The 16,099-nt window shown below is 34.1% G+C and overlaps 1 protein-coding gene across 7 annotated transcripts in view; it reads left to right on the top strand.

Annotated features, from left to right (window-relative positions):
- The window catches only part of ESCO1 (establishment of sister chromatid cohesion N-acetyltransferase 1), a 96,981-nt gene that overhangs the window by 23,557 nt on the left and 57,325 nt on the right, over window positions 1–16,099 (top strand). For all 7 annotated transcript variants that reach the window (XR_011170609.1, XR_011170610.1, XM_069099756.1 and 4 more), the window contains exons 7-9: window positions 1,679–1,742; window positions 3,211–3,328; window positions 6,855–6,986. Coding sequence is in view for 5 of the 7 variants with exons in the window: in XM_069099756.1 (XP_068955857.1) it covers window positions 1,679–1,742; window positions 3,211–3,328; window positions 6,855–6,986 (314 nt within the window). In the remaining 2 variants the exon portion in view is untranslated. The remainder of the gene's footprint in view (window positions 1–1,678; window positions 1,743–3,210; window positions 3,329–6,854; window positions 6,987–16,099) is intronic.

Below are 16,099 nucleotides of genomic sequence, written 5' to 3'. Positions count from 1 at the left end.
TTAAATTGTAAACTTAAATATAATGAACATGAATACATTTCATTATACATAGAATAGAAAAAAGAGATTGTATATAAAACTGAACTTGTGTAGCCTTTTAGTTTAGTTTTTTGGTATTTTTAATGACTTAAATATCCTTGTTTCTCTTATACCTCCCATTGCCATTTTTTTAATAAATAAAAAATATTTTATTTCTCTTTGTACCACTTCCCTCCCCCCTCTGGGGGAAGAAATGCAAAATCTCTTCTATTATATAGGTATAGTTAAGCAAAGCAAATTCCCACGTTGGCCATGTCCAAAAATGTGTTTATTTCACAAGTTTGTTATGAATTGGCTACATTTTTCATTATCAGGCTTCTAGAGTAATAGTTGATTATTACATTGACCACAGTTATCTTTCAGAATAGTTTTTTTGACCTTTTGGAGGGCAATTGGGGTTAAGTAACTTGCCCAAGGTTACATGACTAGTTTGTTTCTTTTTTGGTGTGTGTGTGTGTGGGTGGTAAGTGTCTTAGGCCGGAACCAAACTCAGGTCCTCCTGACTCTGGGGCCGTCACTTTACTCACTGCACCACTTAGCTGCCCGAGAATAGTTCATTTTTGCAGTATTGACTCTCGTTCTGCTTACTTTACTCTTCATCAGTGAGCCAGAACCAGGAGAACATTGTATACAATAACAGCAACATTGTGTGATGATCAACTATGGTATACTTAGCTCTTCTCAGCAGTGCAATGATCTAAGACAATTCCAAGGCACTCATGATGGAAAATGCTGTCCACATCCAGAGAAAGAACAATGGAGTCTGAATGTAGATCAAAGCATACTGTTTTCTCTCCCTTTTTTTTCTTTCTCGTGGTTTTTCCCTTTTATTCTGATTCTTTTACATGAAGAAAAATGTGGAAGTACATGTACAGCCTATATCAGATTGCTTGTTATCTTGGTGGGGAAGAAAAATTTGCAACTCAGAATCTTATAAAAGTGAATTTTGAAAACTATCTTTATATGTAGTTGGAAAAAATACTATTAAGTGAAAAAAAAATTCTACTCTTTATCAATTCATCAGTCTTCCCAGATTTTTCTGAAACAAGTCTTTGTTTCTTATTGCACAATAGTATTCTATTACATTCATATATCATAATTTGTCTAACCATTCCCTGGGTAATAGGTGTACCCACTTAGTTTTCATTTCTTTACTACAACAAAAGGAACTGCTATAAGGTTTTTTTGGTAATTATATACTCTTTTCCTCTTTATTTGGGGGTATGGACCTACCTAGAGTTATCAGTAGATCAAAGGACTTGCTCAATTAAGTAATTTTTGGAGTATAATTCTAAATTGATTTCCAGAATGACTAGACCAGGTTATAATTCCACTGATAGTGCATCATCATGTAAAAGTATGTATTAAACACCTTGATAAGTAAATAATAGTAAAAATATTTTATTTTGGGATTAAAATCTTGTATTAATTACCCTTTGTTCCATGGTTGAAATTCACAGTGTATAAAACAAGTATAATTTTATTGGCTCTAAGTAGGGAGGAGGAGAATCTAATTGTTTTTTATTAAATGAATTTATTAAATAGTAATACATTTTTATGTTATATTTTGACTTTATGTGGTAAAGTTTGACCAGTTATATAGCTTGAAATTTGATCTTTTTTTATTATTAAATTACAGATATAACTCCTAAGCAGCTGATAAGCACTTTTAATAACCAAATATCTAAGACCAGTGATAACAGGTATGGTATTGACCTTTATCTAGATGAAAAGATGAATTCTTAAGATATTTGTGGTAAATTGAAATTTTGGGGTGGTAGAGGAATGTGTCCTATATACACAACTAAATTTTTTTATTTTACTAGTATAGGGAACTCCTCGTAATTTCCCTTCACCAGTGGAGATTGATAGCTGCTTTGTATCTTAGTCTTATTAGGTCACTGACAAAGTAAAGGGGTTCACAAAGTTAACCTATGATTAACCTGGGTTTGTAGAGCCAGTATTTATTAAAGGTGGGATGTGAATCAACTCTTTCTTGACTAGAACTAGCTTTTTATCTACTATGCCATTACTTTGTTGCCTTTCTTGATTGGTTTAAAATTTGATAAATCATTGTGTTATGTATTGAAGAATGCATTAGAGAATCAAATAAAAGGGAAAAATTGAGCAACTCTCCTACTCTAAACCTATAATTTGGTAATCCTTAGGGGAGAAACTGATCCAAACCTGTTTTCCAGTTGACACCATTCTGCCTTTCCTAAAGTTTAAATTACCATTTAGCTTATTCGATGAGACATTTTATCTTGTTTTGTTTTTCTATGTAAATTCCTGTAGAAAAAAAGTAGTATTTGATAGGAAAACACTTCTAGCAAATTGACAAGTTAGATAAATGAAAAATCAAGTTTAAAAAAGGAAGTTGAAGCTAAGATGATGAGAGATTATATTATCATGGACTGATTTTAGAGCAAGGAAGACTTGTATTCAAGACTCCATTCAGATTGGCTGTGTGATATTTAGCAAGTCACTTAATTTTACAGTGTTAAAAGTAACTTTTTTTTTTGCTTTTTTGGAGGGCAATTGGGGTTAAGTGACTTGCCCAAGGTCACACGGCTAGTTTTTGTGTTAAGTGTCTGAGGCCGAATTTGAACTCAGGTCCTCCTGACTCCAGGGCCCGTGCTAAGTTTCAGAAGACTTGTTGATCTGCATTGGTAGAGGGAGTTTCTTAACCAGCATCTCCCTGCTTCATTTAAGCCATATGTTCAATTATTTAAAAAGGCATGTTTTAGGTTATTATTAGTTAATATATTTGATCACATTAATGAAAATGGGAAAAAAATTCTCAAAATATAAAAAGTATTGCAATTTTATAGAATTTTTTTCCAGTTTTTATAGCAGATTTATTTTTATGCTTTAAGTGTATGTTAATATATGTATACTTTGGAAGATTATCTCATGTATTAATAAAGAGTAAATAAGTATAAAGCAAAAGATTTACAAGATTAGAAAATCCATAGTAGGTAGTCTACTCATTTTTGGGTTCTTAATTAGCATGCTCATTCAGGGTTACTAATTTTTCTGGAAAAATCTTTTTTCCTTAGAATTCATTATTTAATAATGAACACCATAGTAAATGCTACATTGTTTAAAAAATGTTTGTAATTACCTGGAATTGTGATGTAATTAAATATAATCTGTTTTTTAAATTTGAAGGGTGAGTTTGCCAAACCATTCATCATCAACAAAGTGCAATTCCCCTTGGGAAATAAAGATTTCAAAAGATTTAAAACTAAAAGAAGCAGAGAAGGATGGTGATAAGCAGTTGATCATAGTAAGTTATTTTAAAATTTTGTTGCCTTTTTCTATGTTAGTAATTTCTAGCTATACCTTTATACCTTCCCAGCCAACCCTTATAACAATAAATACATTTTCAGATATGGTTGGTTTTTTAAAAAATAAAAACTTTTTTGGGGGGGTGGGAGAGACTGGATCTCCCTATGTCTTTTTTTTTGCTTTTTGGAGGGGAGAAGGCAGGGCAATTGGGGTTAAGTGACTTGCCTGAGGTGACACAGCTAGTTTTTGTGTTAAGTGTCTGAAGTCGCATTTGAACCCAGGTCCTCCTGATTCCAGGGCTGGTGTTCTGTTCACTGCGCCACCTAGCCGCCCCCAATAAAAACTTACTTTATTGATTCTTTTAAAAATTTTCCTTTTTTTTTTTAGGTAACAAACCTATTTTCTCTCTTGACTTACCTCCCTCTCTCATTGAAAAAAAAAAAAAAAGGAAAATAAAACTGTAACAAATATGCATGAAAAAGCTAAATAAACTCATGCATTGGCCGTGTTGAAAAAATAGATGTCTCATTTTGCACCTTAAGTGTTATTACCTTTCAGGAAGTGGATAGCATGTTTAATCATTAGTCTTTTGGAAATGTGAACTGTTTGAAGTTCTTAATTAAGTCTTTTAACATTGTTTGTCTTTATAATACTATTATATAAATTTTTTATTCTGCTTCTGCCCCTTTAATTGTATCGGTTCAAATAAGACTTGTAAAGTTTATCAGTCTTCCCTTTCATCATTTTTTATAACACTGTAATATTTTTTTGCATTCATGTATCATAATTTGTTCAACCTTTTCCTATTTTATGGGCATTCCTTTATTGTCCAAATTTTTGCCACCAGAGAAGCACTGCTATAAATATTTTTGTATATATGTGTCCTTTTTTAAAAAATTTGATCTTTTTTATGGTATAGGCCTAGTAATACTACTGCTTAGTAAAAGGTTATGCACAGTTCAGTGAATTTTTAGACGTTGTTTGAAATTGCTATCCTGAATAGCCGGGCCATTTCACAGTTCCATTAACCATGCGTTAATGTATTTGTTTCCTTATATTCCCTCCAATGTATATTACTTTACTTTTTTGTCATCTTGATTTTGTCATTGAAATTTATCTGATAGGATTAAAGAGGGCAGTAAAAAATTTAGTATGTAATGATTTGTATTCCACAATGGACCATGTGAACAATCTGAGTATGTATGAGTTTTTCTGCCTCATCTTTTCATTGGTTAAAAATGAAAATAATGCTAAATGAGCTTTCACCTTATATTGCCCAGAACTAGGTTTCCATACCACTTCCCAGCTATTGCTACACTGTGCTGTACACCAACTATTTTCTGTATCCCCTGGTTCCCCTCCAGCTCTTTCTCTATGTTATTCCCCAAGAAGAATGTAAATGTAAACTTTTTGAGGGCAGGGACTATGTTTGCTTGTATTTGTATTCCCAGTACTTAACACAGAGCCTGGGTATGTAGTAAGCGCTATATTAGAAGTATCTTAGGCTTAATATATCTAATACTGAACTCATTATTTTTTCTTCCACACCCTTCCCTCTTTGAAACTTCCCTGCTTTTGTCAAAGGCCCTGCATCTTTCCATTGTGTAAGATTTGTCATTTAATTGTTAGTCAAATCTCATTCAACTCCAGTGTTTCCTGATGCTTCTGAAATAAAATACAAACTCCTCTGCTTAACTTTTCAAGCCCTGTACACCCTGTCTTTACAGCCTTTCTTTGATCCAGCCAAATTGACTTTTGTCTTTGTCTTGCAGAGGGCTCTCTGTTTCTTATCTCCGTGTCTTCATTGGCCATTCTCTTTGCCTAGAATTCACTTCCTCCTTACTCCATCTCAGAGTCTCACTTTTCCTTTAAGATGAGAATCATTCACCATCATCAGTATGGAGCCTTTTCTGATCTCTCAACTTGCTGTTGTCTTGTCTCTCAGATTAACTTGTATTTAAGTACTTTGCATATATTTGTTTTTATTCACTTTATCTTATGCTATATGTATTTTTAATATACTTTACTTGATATTTCCCCCTTAGAATGTGAATTCCCTTGTGAGTAGGGATTGTTTCAATCAGCCAATCAACAAATATGTACCTGTTACCAGGCACTGTTGTAGGTCCAGGTGATAAAAGTACAAAGAATTAATAAATGCTCATTGATTAATTAATTTATATATTTAATGAAAGTTTTTTCTGGTGATATCAGAATAGTATAATTTCCATGGGAAAACTGTTGAATATATAGTTTTCTTTCAATATAATTTTTTTCTTCATCACTTTTTTAAAAAATTATTTATTTTTAGCATTCTTTTAAAAAGAAATTTGAGTTCCACATTCTGTCTCTCCTGTCCTTCCCCCACCCATTGAGAAGTTAAGCAGTATATCAGTTATGTATGTGAAATCATGGAAAACATTTTCATATTAGACTTGTTGGAAAAGAAAAGGCAAGAAAAATAAAGTGAGAAAATTATACTTCAGTTTGCACTCAGAGTTCATTAAATCTGTGTCTGGAGGTGGCTAACATTTTTCATAACGAATCCTTTGGAAATATCTTGGATCATCGTAATGATCAGAGTAGCTAAGTCTTTCACAGTTAACCCCTGTTACAGTTGTGGTGTACATTGATCTCCCGGTTCTGCTCCCTTCATTCTGCATTGTTTTATATAGGTCTTCCTAGGTTTTTCTGAAACCATCCTACTCATCATTTCTTACAGCACAGTAGTATTCCATCACAATCATATATTGCAACTTATTCAGCCGTTCCCCAATTGATGGGCATCCCTGCAATTTCCAGTTCTTTGCCAGCACATAAAGAGCTCTATCAGCATTTTTGTACATATAAGTCCTTTTCCTTTTTCTTTGATCTCTTTGGGATACAGACTTAGTAGTGGTTCTGCAGGGTCAAAAGGTATGTACAGTTTTATAGCCCTTTGGGCATAGCTCCATATTGGTCTACAGAATGGTTGAACCAATTCACAACTGCACCACATCCCCTCCAGCATTTATCATTTTCTGTTCCATACAGGTTCCTTTAAATAAGAAATATTAAAAAGGAGTAAGTTTCAAATATTTTCTATGGAAAATCCATAATATGGTAGTAAAATTATTCTTTTGATTGTAATTTTTTGCACTGCACATGTGCTTAAAACTTTCAGGAAACATTCTCATCATTACAAAATATTTGGACTTAAAATATAATAAAGCTTAATGATGATGAAACCCTAAAATTTTTATGTGTACTTTTTCATTTAAATTGTTACAGGATTCTGTATAATGAGAGATCAGTCATATTTTTAAAACTGGTTTTCTTTGTGTACAAAATTTCACACATGTTAAACATAACAACTGCTAGTTAATTCATTAGATAGTTTTCAAATTACTCTTTAAATTTGGAGTCTAGTTTTGACATTACAGATTTTTCTCTCCACATTTCATCTTGCATATAGTTTATATTTGGATTTATGAATTGTGTTCAGTTTTCAGAAATGCTTGAGTAATATATTGTGTTTTTCCTAGGATGCAGGACAGAAAAGATTTGGAGCAGTTTCCTGTAATATTTGTGGGATGCTTTATACTGCTTCAAATCCGGAAGATGAGACACAACATTTGCTATTCCACAACCAGTTTATTAGTGCTGTAAAATATGTGGTAAGAGAATTTTATGGTTCTTTAAGGGTAAATGGCCAGATTTTTTAGTGAAATGGTTCTCAAAAAAATTAATTCTTGAATGGTTTTTAAAATAATGCTTTACATATTTTCTAGTTACAGTTTTATAAAATAAAACATTATTTCTGGAATAAACTGGCTTTTTTTTTTTTACGAAAAATCTTTTTTTTAACTATTTAATGTTGATCAGTTAGTATTGGTGGAGTTTTTGTTTTAAACAAACATTTTTATTGCTTTTGTTCAGGGCTTCTAAGAAATAATGTTGTTCCACCTGGACAGTTCTTAGTTTTTAGATGAGCTTAGAAAGATATAAAAATTCTGAAGTGCTTAATAGTCCAAGGACTTGGAACAACTTTGTATCTTATAATTATATAGTAGTATTCTGAAAAATGACATCTAGATGATTTTCAAATTTTTATTTCTCTTTGGCCTTTATAAGAGAGTACTCTGTAGAAAAATAGTTTTCTAGTAGTTTAAATCTGAAGCCTTACTTTAAAAAAAGTAGTTTTAAGTTCCTATTTTTTTCCTTTTTAGTAGTATAAGGATAAGGGAATTGTGTATTTTTTTCTTTTATTTATATGCATGTTAGGTCTATTGGGTAATTTTTGACATTTGAGTTTAATGTAGTAAACTTTTCAACAATTTTAAATTATTTTAGATATCTTGTGAAAATAGCGATTTTATACCAAAGCTGTTCCCACATAATCTGAAATACAAACTGGAATCCATATTTACATACATGTTACCTTCAGTACTGTACACTCACATAGACAAGACCTCCAGGATTTCTGAACTGAGATCACCAACTCATTTCATATAGGCATTCAAAAGTTTTTACTCTGGCCCAAGTTAGAGCCATTTTACCTTAAATTAAAAAGATCTGTTATCATTATTTCAGTCAACCAATTTTCTCCCTCCTATAAAATTTTCACCTTTATCTAAGATAGTAAAGTTACTTAAAACTGTCTCTGCTTCTAACATTTTTCTCCTCAAATAGGATAAGCAAAATTTAAGATTCATATATGCAGAAAATCTGTTGAAAGATACGTATTTATTTCTTGAAATCTGCCTTTTTCCAATTTGCTTATATCAGTATTCTTCAACAAAATATTTTACCATGGAACTTCTCAGTTCTAGAATCCTTTTTGTAAACTGCTAACAAAGCAAAAATATATATATATATATATATGTGTGTGTGTGTGTATGTAGGTGTATATGTGTGTATATGCATTTATATACACACATATATGTGATGTAGTTAATTATAGCTTACTTTCAGTGAAAATATTTTGCTTGATTTTACTTAGTTTAAAATTTGTATTTAACAACATAATTTAAATCGCTGCTAAAGCCATTTATTATCAAATGCAAGCGCTAATGCAATATGTCAGATTCTCATTGAGATAAAAACTAAGTACATTTCTGAGAACGGAATTAAAGATTTTGCTTTAAAACATTTTGTTGAATGGACCAAGAATTGGAGTTAGTAATAGCTATTTCATATCTCCTATAATTTATTAATAACTAAGTTGATTGTCTTATGTAAAAAGGAATGAAATTGACCTTTTAAATAAGTTACAATTTTTTGGGAGGAGGGTGAGACTCCAAAAAGAACCCAAGGATTTTTTGTCTTTTTCTTTTTTTAATTGATGGGACAGAGCTAAGGGTTGGGTTTTTTTTGTTTGTTTTTCAAATATAATTTTTTTGTTTGGTTTTGTTTTGAACCTTGAGAGAAGGAATTGAGTTTAGCAGATGGTCTTCCTTTGCACTGAGGTCCAAATTCTTACTTCACTTTTTATGTTATAAGTATGTTTTCCATTTCATATATATATGTATAGTCTGAAAAATAAAAATCTCATAAAAACTAATTTTTTAGTTTTTAGGAAGAAGGTGAAAATATTGATGCCCAAAATGTACTGAGGGGAGCACATAGTTTTGATTTCTTAGCTATAACACCAAAGTGGATTTGGATAATTTTGTCTTTATTTTATCTTCTCCCTTGCCTATTTGTGTATTTCTTGAAGTGTGGAGTATGCTAAAAAAGGAGTTTAGTGCTCTGTCCTTATTAGCCTTGTTAAAAGTAACATACTTTTCAAAAACTACTCAGTATTTTTGTTACACTAAAGAGTATTAAAATACCAAATAAATTAAAAGGGATAATTCAATTATTTTTATGCTGTTGTTTTTATATAATTGTCACTTTCCAGGGAGTCTTCTTTTTTTTTTTTTTTGCCTTTTTGGAAGACAGTTGGGGTTAAGTAACTTGCCCAAGGTTACACGGCTAGTTTTTGTGTGTGTGTGTGGGTGTTAAGTGTCTGAGGCCAGAACTGAACTCGGGTCCTTCTGACTCCGGGGCCAATGCTTTACTCACTATGCCACCTAGCCGCCCCACTCTTCTCCTTTTTTAACCCATAGAACATGCCCTTATTGGTAAGCCAAACAAATTAACACATTGTCCATATCTGCTCATTTAAAATCTCCTTTTTCACCTGTTGTCTGTCTTCTGAGATGTGGCAAGCAGTCTTCCCCATCAGTCCTCCAGAGTAATGATTATAGGTATTATACTGATGAGAGTACAATAATAAGTCTTCAAAAGGGAATGAAGTTCGATATTCTTGTGATAAGAATTTCTCCCCCTTAACTTATTGTATCAATAGTGTTATAGGTCTAGGTGGCTTTGGGTTTTTGAAGGTTATGTTAGTATAGTGAATACTCTTTCTATGCAAAGCTTAAAGCTAAAACCAAGATGAATAGAAAAGTTTTCAGGTATATCCCTGTCAACAGATTGTGTTTATAGTCTGAGGACTGGCGCAGCTCACTCCAGAATGACTTGTTGTTTACTCAAGTGTGAAGATGACTGTTCTTCATTGGTGAAATCATGGATTGTTGAAATATAAAAAGATTTGCTCTAGAAACATCTTAAGTACTCTTAAAATAGACTTTTTTTCCCCCCTGTGAGATCAATTATATTTAAATCATGTGCATATAATTAAGACCTGTAAGCATTCTTAGTTTTTCTAATTATTTCTGGCCTACAGAAACATTAAATTTCTGTTCTCTCATCCCTTTCTGTGAAAACAACTTCATAGATCATACAACTTTAGAGCTGGGAAGGTTCTTTGGAAATCATTCTATTGAAGTCTTCTAATCGTTTCTTTCTTCACTTCTTTATCCTCTCTTCCTGATTTTGGATTCTGTTTGGAGACAAACATTTGGACTAAACTTTTGGACATTCTTTAGGAGGTAGTTTCTCCTTCATCAAGGAGAGACTGTGCTTTTTGACAGAGACCTAGGAGCTTCCGTAGTATATGGAAATATTGGTTCCTGTAGGAAAAGGAGCTCAGGGTGACTTACAGACAGATTGAGCTTTGCACCACATGGCTAAATCAGATATTTGTCCCTGATCCCCAGTCTCAGCTGTAACCTCAGACTCCCACTAGGTGTCTAGAATCACCTTTAGTTTTTCTAGTGACTAATCAGAGGAGCATTTGGATTCTTTGTGAAGCTCCTGGTTTAAACTTTTTCTTCCCTTAAATCTTTAATATTAACAAGTACTTGTGTGCATGGTACTGTGGAGGATGCAAAGAAACAATAGACATAGCTTCTGTTTTCCAGAAACTAAGATCCCCAAAGGCATCTCCTGCTCACCCCACTCCCCAGCCAGTCTTTTCCAGGTTAATTATTCCCAGTTCCTTCAATAAGTCCTTTCCAGCTCTTTAAACCTATCAAGACCTTTTTCACTATCTTTTTTGAACTCTTTTGCACCCTTTCTTTTCCAGTTGATTGAATCCTTATTCATCCCCTCCTTGAAACTTCAACCTCTCCTGTCAGTTGATTCCCTACTGCCTATGCATCTAAGTCAAGCTGTCCTTAAAATGCCCACTAAGCCTGTCATCACTTATCTCTCCTCTTTTTCCCAGCCGGATTCCTTTAAAAAGTTGGCTGCACTTAATGCCTCTAGTTTCATACCTTTCAGCTTTGCAGTCTAACTTATCGCTATTTGAAACAGCATGATCTTTCCAAAGGTACTAGCTGTCTATAAATTGTCAGATCTCATGGTCTTTTCTCCACCTTAATCCTTCTTGCCTCTGTGCTTGGTTTGACATTGTTGACCTCCCTCTCTCTCCTCTCTACCTTTTTCTGGTACTAGTCTGTCTTGTTGACCTCCTACTTGTCTGCTTCACTCCTCCGTTTCCTTCACTGGCTTATCATCTTCATCATGCTCCCTCCCTCTGGGTGATCCTGTCCTGGGCTCTTTTCTCCCTCTCATGCTAACCTTGTTAGTTTCCATAAGTCTAACTATCATCTTTTTACCAGTCACTCCCATAATCCTACATCCAGCTCTAGTTTCTCCCCGTAGCTTCAGTCCTGCAGGCATTACCATTTGCCTTTTTGACATAGCAAACTGGATATCTCAGCGATATCTTAAACTCGTGTCTGAAAAAGAACTCATTATCCTTCTCTCTAAATCTTACACTCTTCCAAACATCCCTACTTTACTTAAAAGTACCACCAACCTTTCACTGTCTCAGATCCATAATCTTGGCATCATCCTTGATTCTTTCCACTACTCATCCTATCTATACAGTCACTTGCCAAATCTTGCCATCTCATTTCCACCTTCATAACATCTCTTGAATCTAACCTCTTTTCTTCACTGATGCATTTACCTTAGGTCAGACCCTCATCATCCCTTGCCTGGATTATTTCAACTGTCTCTTAATTGATCTCCCTGCCTCAGCTGTCCTACTTAAATCCACCCTATATGTTGCTGCCAAAGTAATTTTCTTTAAGCATAGATCTGACCATGTTCCTTCTAAGATAAAATTTAAACTCTTCTTTTTAGCTTTTTTTTTTTTGAGGGGTAAGGCAAGGCAATGGGGGTTAAGTGACTTGCCCAAGCTCACACAGCTAGTAAGTGTCAAGTGTCTCAGGCTAGATTTGAATTCAGGGCCAGTGCACTACCTTGTTTCCCCTTCTTTTTAGCTTTTAATACCCTACTATGCCAGAGGTTCCCAAACTTATTTGGCATATCTCCCCCTTTAAAAAGAAATTACTCAATTCTCCCCAGGAAATCTACTTTCTTTATTTAACCCTTTAACTTTTTTTTTTTGCAGTCTTTGTCATTTCAAAAAAAATGACTTTTTTAAAAAAAGACATCTTAAATTTAATAGTATATTATAAATTTGTGGGTTTTTTCTTGCATTGAAATTTTGATGATGCAATATTGTGTCATGTAGTAGAATATTGTAAGCAAATCATTACATATTCCTGCCGATGTATGCTGGACTTCCTGACAATGCATGACATGCTCACCTGGCAACACTAGGCTTGTTGAGACCTGTCGGTAGACTTGACCACTGATCAGTAATAACTTATATTTCATGTATTTAGAAAATAATGTACTCACTACAGCTTTAACTGTGTTTCAAAATAGATGAAACATATGTGAATGTTTTGTCAGAATTCTCTTCTTTCTTTATGCTTCCACTGCCTCCTTTATTTTTATTTAATTCCCCCAATTGCAACCGAGGCTACAATTGCCCCCTTGGGTCATTCTAGCACCCCTTATGGGGTGGTATTGCCCACTTTGGCCAACTGCAGCCTATAGTGTATCTTTCTAGTCCCATTGGACATTACTCTCCCTAATTCCCTCTGTGGTCCAAAATGATCTTCTCTTTGTTCCTTACTTCATATACTGTCACTTTTCTTTCTAGATTTGTACTAATTATCTCCCAGACTCTTGTTCCTTTTCTTCTTTTATGAGTGTTTCTCTCATAAGATGCAACTCAGATACATTTTATGTGTGAAGCTTTTCTTGCTCCCCTCAACTGGTAGTGCCTTTTCTCCCAAACTACCTTTTTTAAAAACTAATTTGTATGTATTTAATTGATTAACTTTATATTTATGTTACATATGTACTTGTTTACTTCCCCCATTAGAATATAAGCTCCTTGTGAGTAAAGATTTTTTCATCCTTTGTACTTGTATCCCCAATATCTAATGCAGTGTCTGGCATGTAGTAGGTGCTTAATATAGTCCTTGTTGATTGATTGATTTATGAATATCCATCTTAAACTCCAGCACCCTGACCTGAATACTGTGGACTGACCAGATAAGAGGGGCCGACACCTCCTTATTTCTTGAAACCATACTTTTCTTAGTGCAGTGTAGTAACATATTTTGGCTGCTGTATTGCATGACTAAGTCAGTATTGTGCCCACTAAAATCCTTAAGTTTTTTATCAGTCAGACTGTTAATGGGACTATACCTCCTTTATCTTATACTTAATGAAGCTGTATTTTTTGATACCCAGGTATAAGATTTCACATTTATCCCATTGGATTGTGTTTTATTATATTCAGCCCGTTGCTTCAACTTGGATACTATTGTCTTCCTTTAAAGTGCTAAGAGCATACAAATAGTAATTAATTGTGGATCATAGAGCCATGAAAGAATTGTAAGCTAAGCAGTTGGTGCTATAGAAATGTGAGTTCTTCTTATTGTTTCTTACCTTTCAATATGACCTTGCAAATATCCTATTTTTCTTTTCTTTTTTGCTTTTTGGAGGGGGGAAGACAGGGCAGTTGGGGTTAAGTGACTTGCCCAAGGTCACACAGCTAGCAAGTGTTAAGTGTCTGAGGTCAGATTTGAACTCAGGTCCTCCTGACTCCAGGGCTGGTGCTCTATTCACTGTGCCACCTAGCCACCCCCCTATTATTATTTTCTTTCCCTTCTTCTGATAGAAAATGAGCTTGATGGATCATTGATTTGACCTAACATAGCATTTCTTAAATTCTGGTCAGAAACACAAAAGGTTAGTGCCATAGAGAGATGAATAGAGAGAGAATCAGTTACTCAAAATATAAAGATACCAGTGCCATAAAATATAGGCACTCATATTTGATGATTAAGTTAACTTATATGACATTCTGGTTTGTTTATTCAAGAGAAAGTAACATGGGATAGTTGAAAGAATCTTCGGTTTCTAAGTTGAATTTTGACCCTATCATTTAACGAACTGTATGCTGTTGAGCAAGGTGTTTAGCATCCTTCAGTTTCTTCATTTACAAAATGAGAAGGTTGGAATAAATTATCTCCACCTTTTAACATTACATGATTCTAAAATGATTTATTGTTATCAGTGAAAGGTGAACTATGAATTGTATCATGTATTTTCTGAGGAACTTGTATTATGTCTTAAATTTTTTTTAATTTTTATTTATTTTTAAAAGCAATTGGGGTTAAGTAACTTGCTCAAGGTTACACGGCCAGTTATTTCTGGGTGTGGTGCTGAGTGTCTGAGCCCGGATTCGATCCCAGGTCATCCCGACTCTGGGGCCGGTGCTCTTACACACTGTGCTACCTGGCCACCCCCTTAATTTTTTTTAAGAGCAAAATGTCAGAATTCTTACTTTCTGAAGCACAGGACAGATTTTCTTCTTGATGTTTCCTCAGTAGAAGGAGAGAAAGAACTGTGATTTGGTTCTGTAGTCAAGAACCCTAATCTTAGGTTTTGTATTAGTTAAAGGGGACACTTATTTTAGACATCACTTTCCATGAAAGTTGGGCTGCCTGCTAGATCATAACTAAGATCCACTCCAGCTTTGATTATATTCCTTCTCTTAGAAAACTTACATATATGAATCAACATACCCCATGGAATGAGACTGGTAAATTAGGACCCGAAACTCTCTTACACCTAATGCTATAGTGGATAAGTATCATAGCAATGTAAAAACTGAATGATAATTTTTAAGCACATGGTAGTCTTGAGTGATTGTTTTAGGCCGTTATTGAAATCTAGATTAGAAATTAAGATCTGGGGCAGCTAGGTGGCAAAGTGAATAGAGCACCAGCCCCGGAGTCAGGAGGACCTGAGTTCAAATTTCGCCTCAGACACTAAACTCTTACCTGTGTGACGTTGGGCAAGTCACTTAACCCCAATTGCTCTGCCTTTCCCCCTCTAAAAAGACCAAAAAAAAAAAAAGGAATTAAGATCCATTTTATTTCATCAGTTTTTTCTAATAGTTGTACTTACAGATTTTAAATGGAATATCATTTAGTCTTTGGGTAGTTTAGTTTACAGTTTAAAATAGTCTGGTTGGGTTATTATGATAAATTATATGTGGGCTGCTTTCTAAGACAGTTGCTCAGAAGAAATATCTAACATAGTCCTTTTAAAAATTAATTGCTGGGGGGGGAGGGGGGAGGCACGGCTAGGTGGACCTGAGTTCAAATTCCGCCACAGACACTTGACACACTTACTAGCTGTGTAACTTTGGGCAAGTCACTTAACCTCAATTGCCCTTCAAAGAGCAAAGGAAAAAAAATTAATTGCTTGAGATGTTTAGGTATTTACATTTTTAAAAAGTTAGTTTGACCCAAATATATACATATAACACACACATTTAAGAACTGCTACAGTTGACATTATAACAGGCAGTTTTAGTGTACTTTTTTCATGTATTAACTTCTGTCTTATCTTCAAAACAGATAGTTAGATGAATCTGTATTTCTTCCAACTATGTAACTCTCAATCTATCCATGCCTTAACTTTTTGTGAGATGCTTGTTTATATCCTGTAAATATTTTGTTCCATAGGGATCATATAGTATGAAAGTTCTTTGAGATTATGGATTGTATCATACTGTATCTTTGTAACCCTTCCCCCGGGGGTTGACATATAATAATCACTTAATAAATGTTTGTTGATTGATTGATAGATCTAGAGATTGAAGGGTTTAGAGGCCATTTGGTCCAACTCCCTAATTTAATTAGGAAATTGAGTCCCTAGGAGAGTGGATGATGTAGTTCCCCAAGTCAACAGACGTAGAAACTTGTAGAGCTGAGACTCAAACCCAGGTCTTTGTTCTCTTTTCTGTGTAGATGCTTTGGTTAGATTTTTCTGACTTAATGTGATTTCCAAAAGAAAGATGCAGGTGGTCTGTTAATTAATTCTCCTCTCCTTCTGCATGTGTGACCTACCTCCTTTCCTGATCATTTGGCTCTTTGATAATATTTATAGAGCTACTTCTGGTTCAGTGCACTGCAACAAAAAATTAAATATTGCCATCAGTCCCATACGGCCCCTT

Source organism: Petaurus breviceps, unplaced genomic scaffold (genome assembly GCF_028583685.1).
Source record: "Petaurus breviceps papuanus isolate PSGF00001 unplaced genomic scaffold, PetGlider_PUasm1.0 38, whole genome shotgun sequence".
Classification (NCBI taxonomy): Eukaryota; Metazoa; Chordata; class Mammalia; order Diprotodontia; family Petauridae; genus Petaurus; species Petaurus breviceps.
This window is presented reverse-complemented; position numbering and strand designations above follow the sequence as displayed.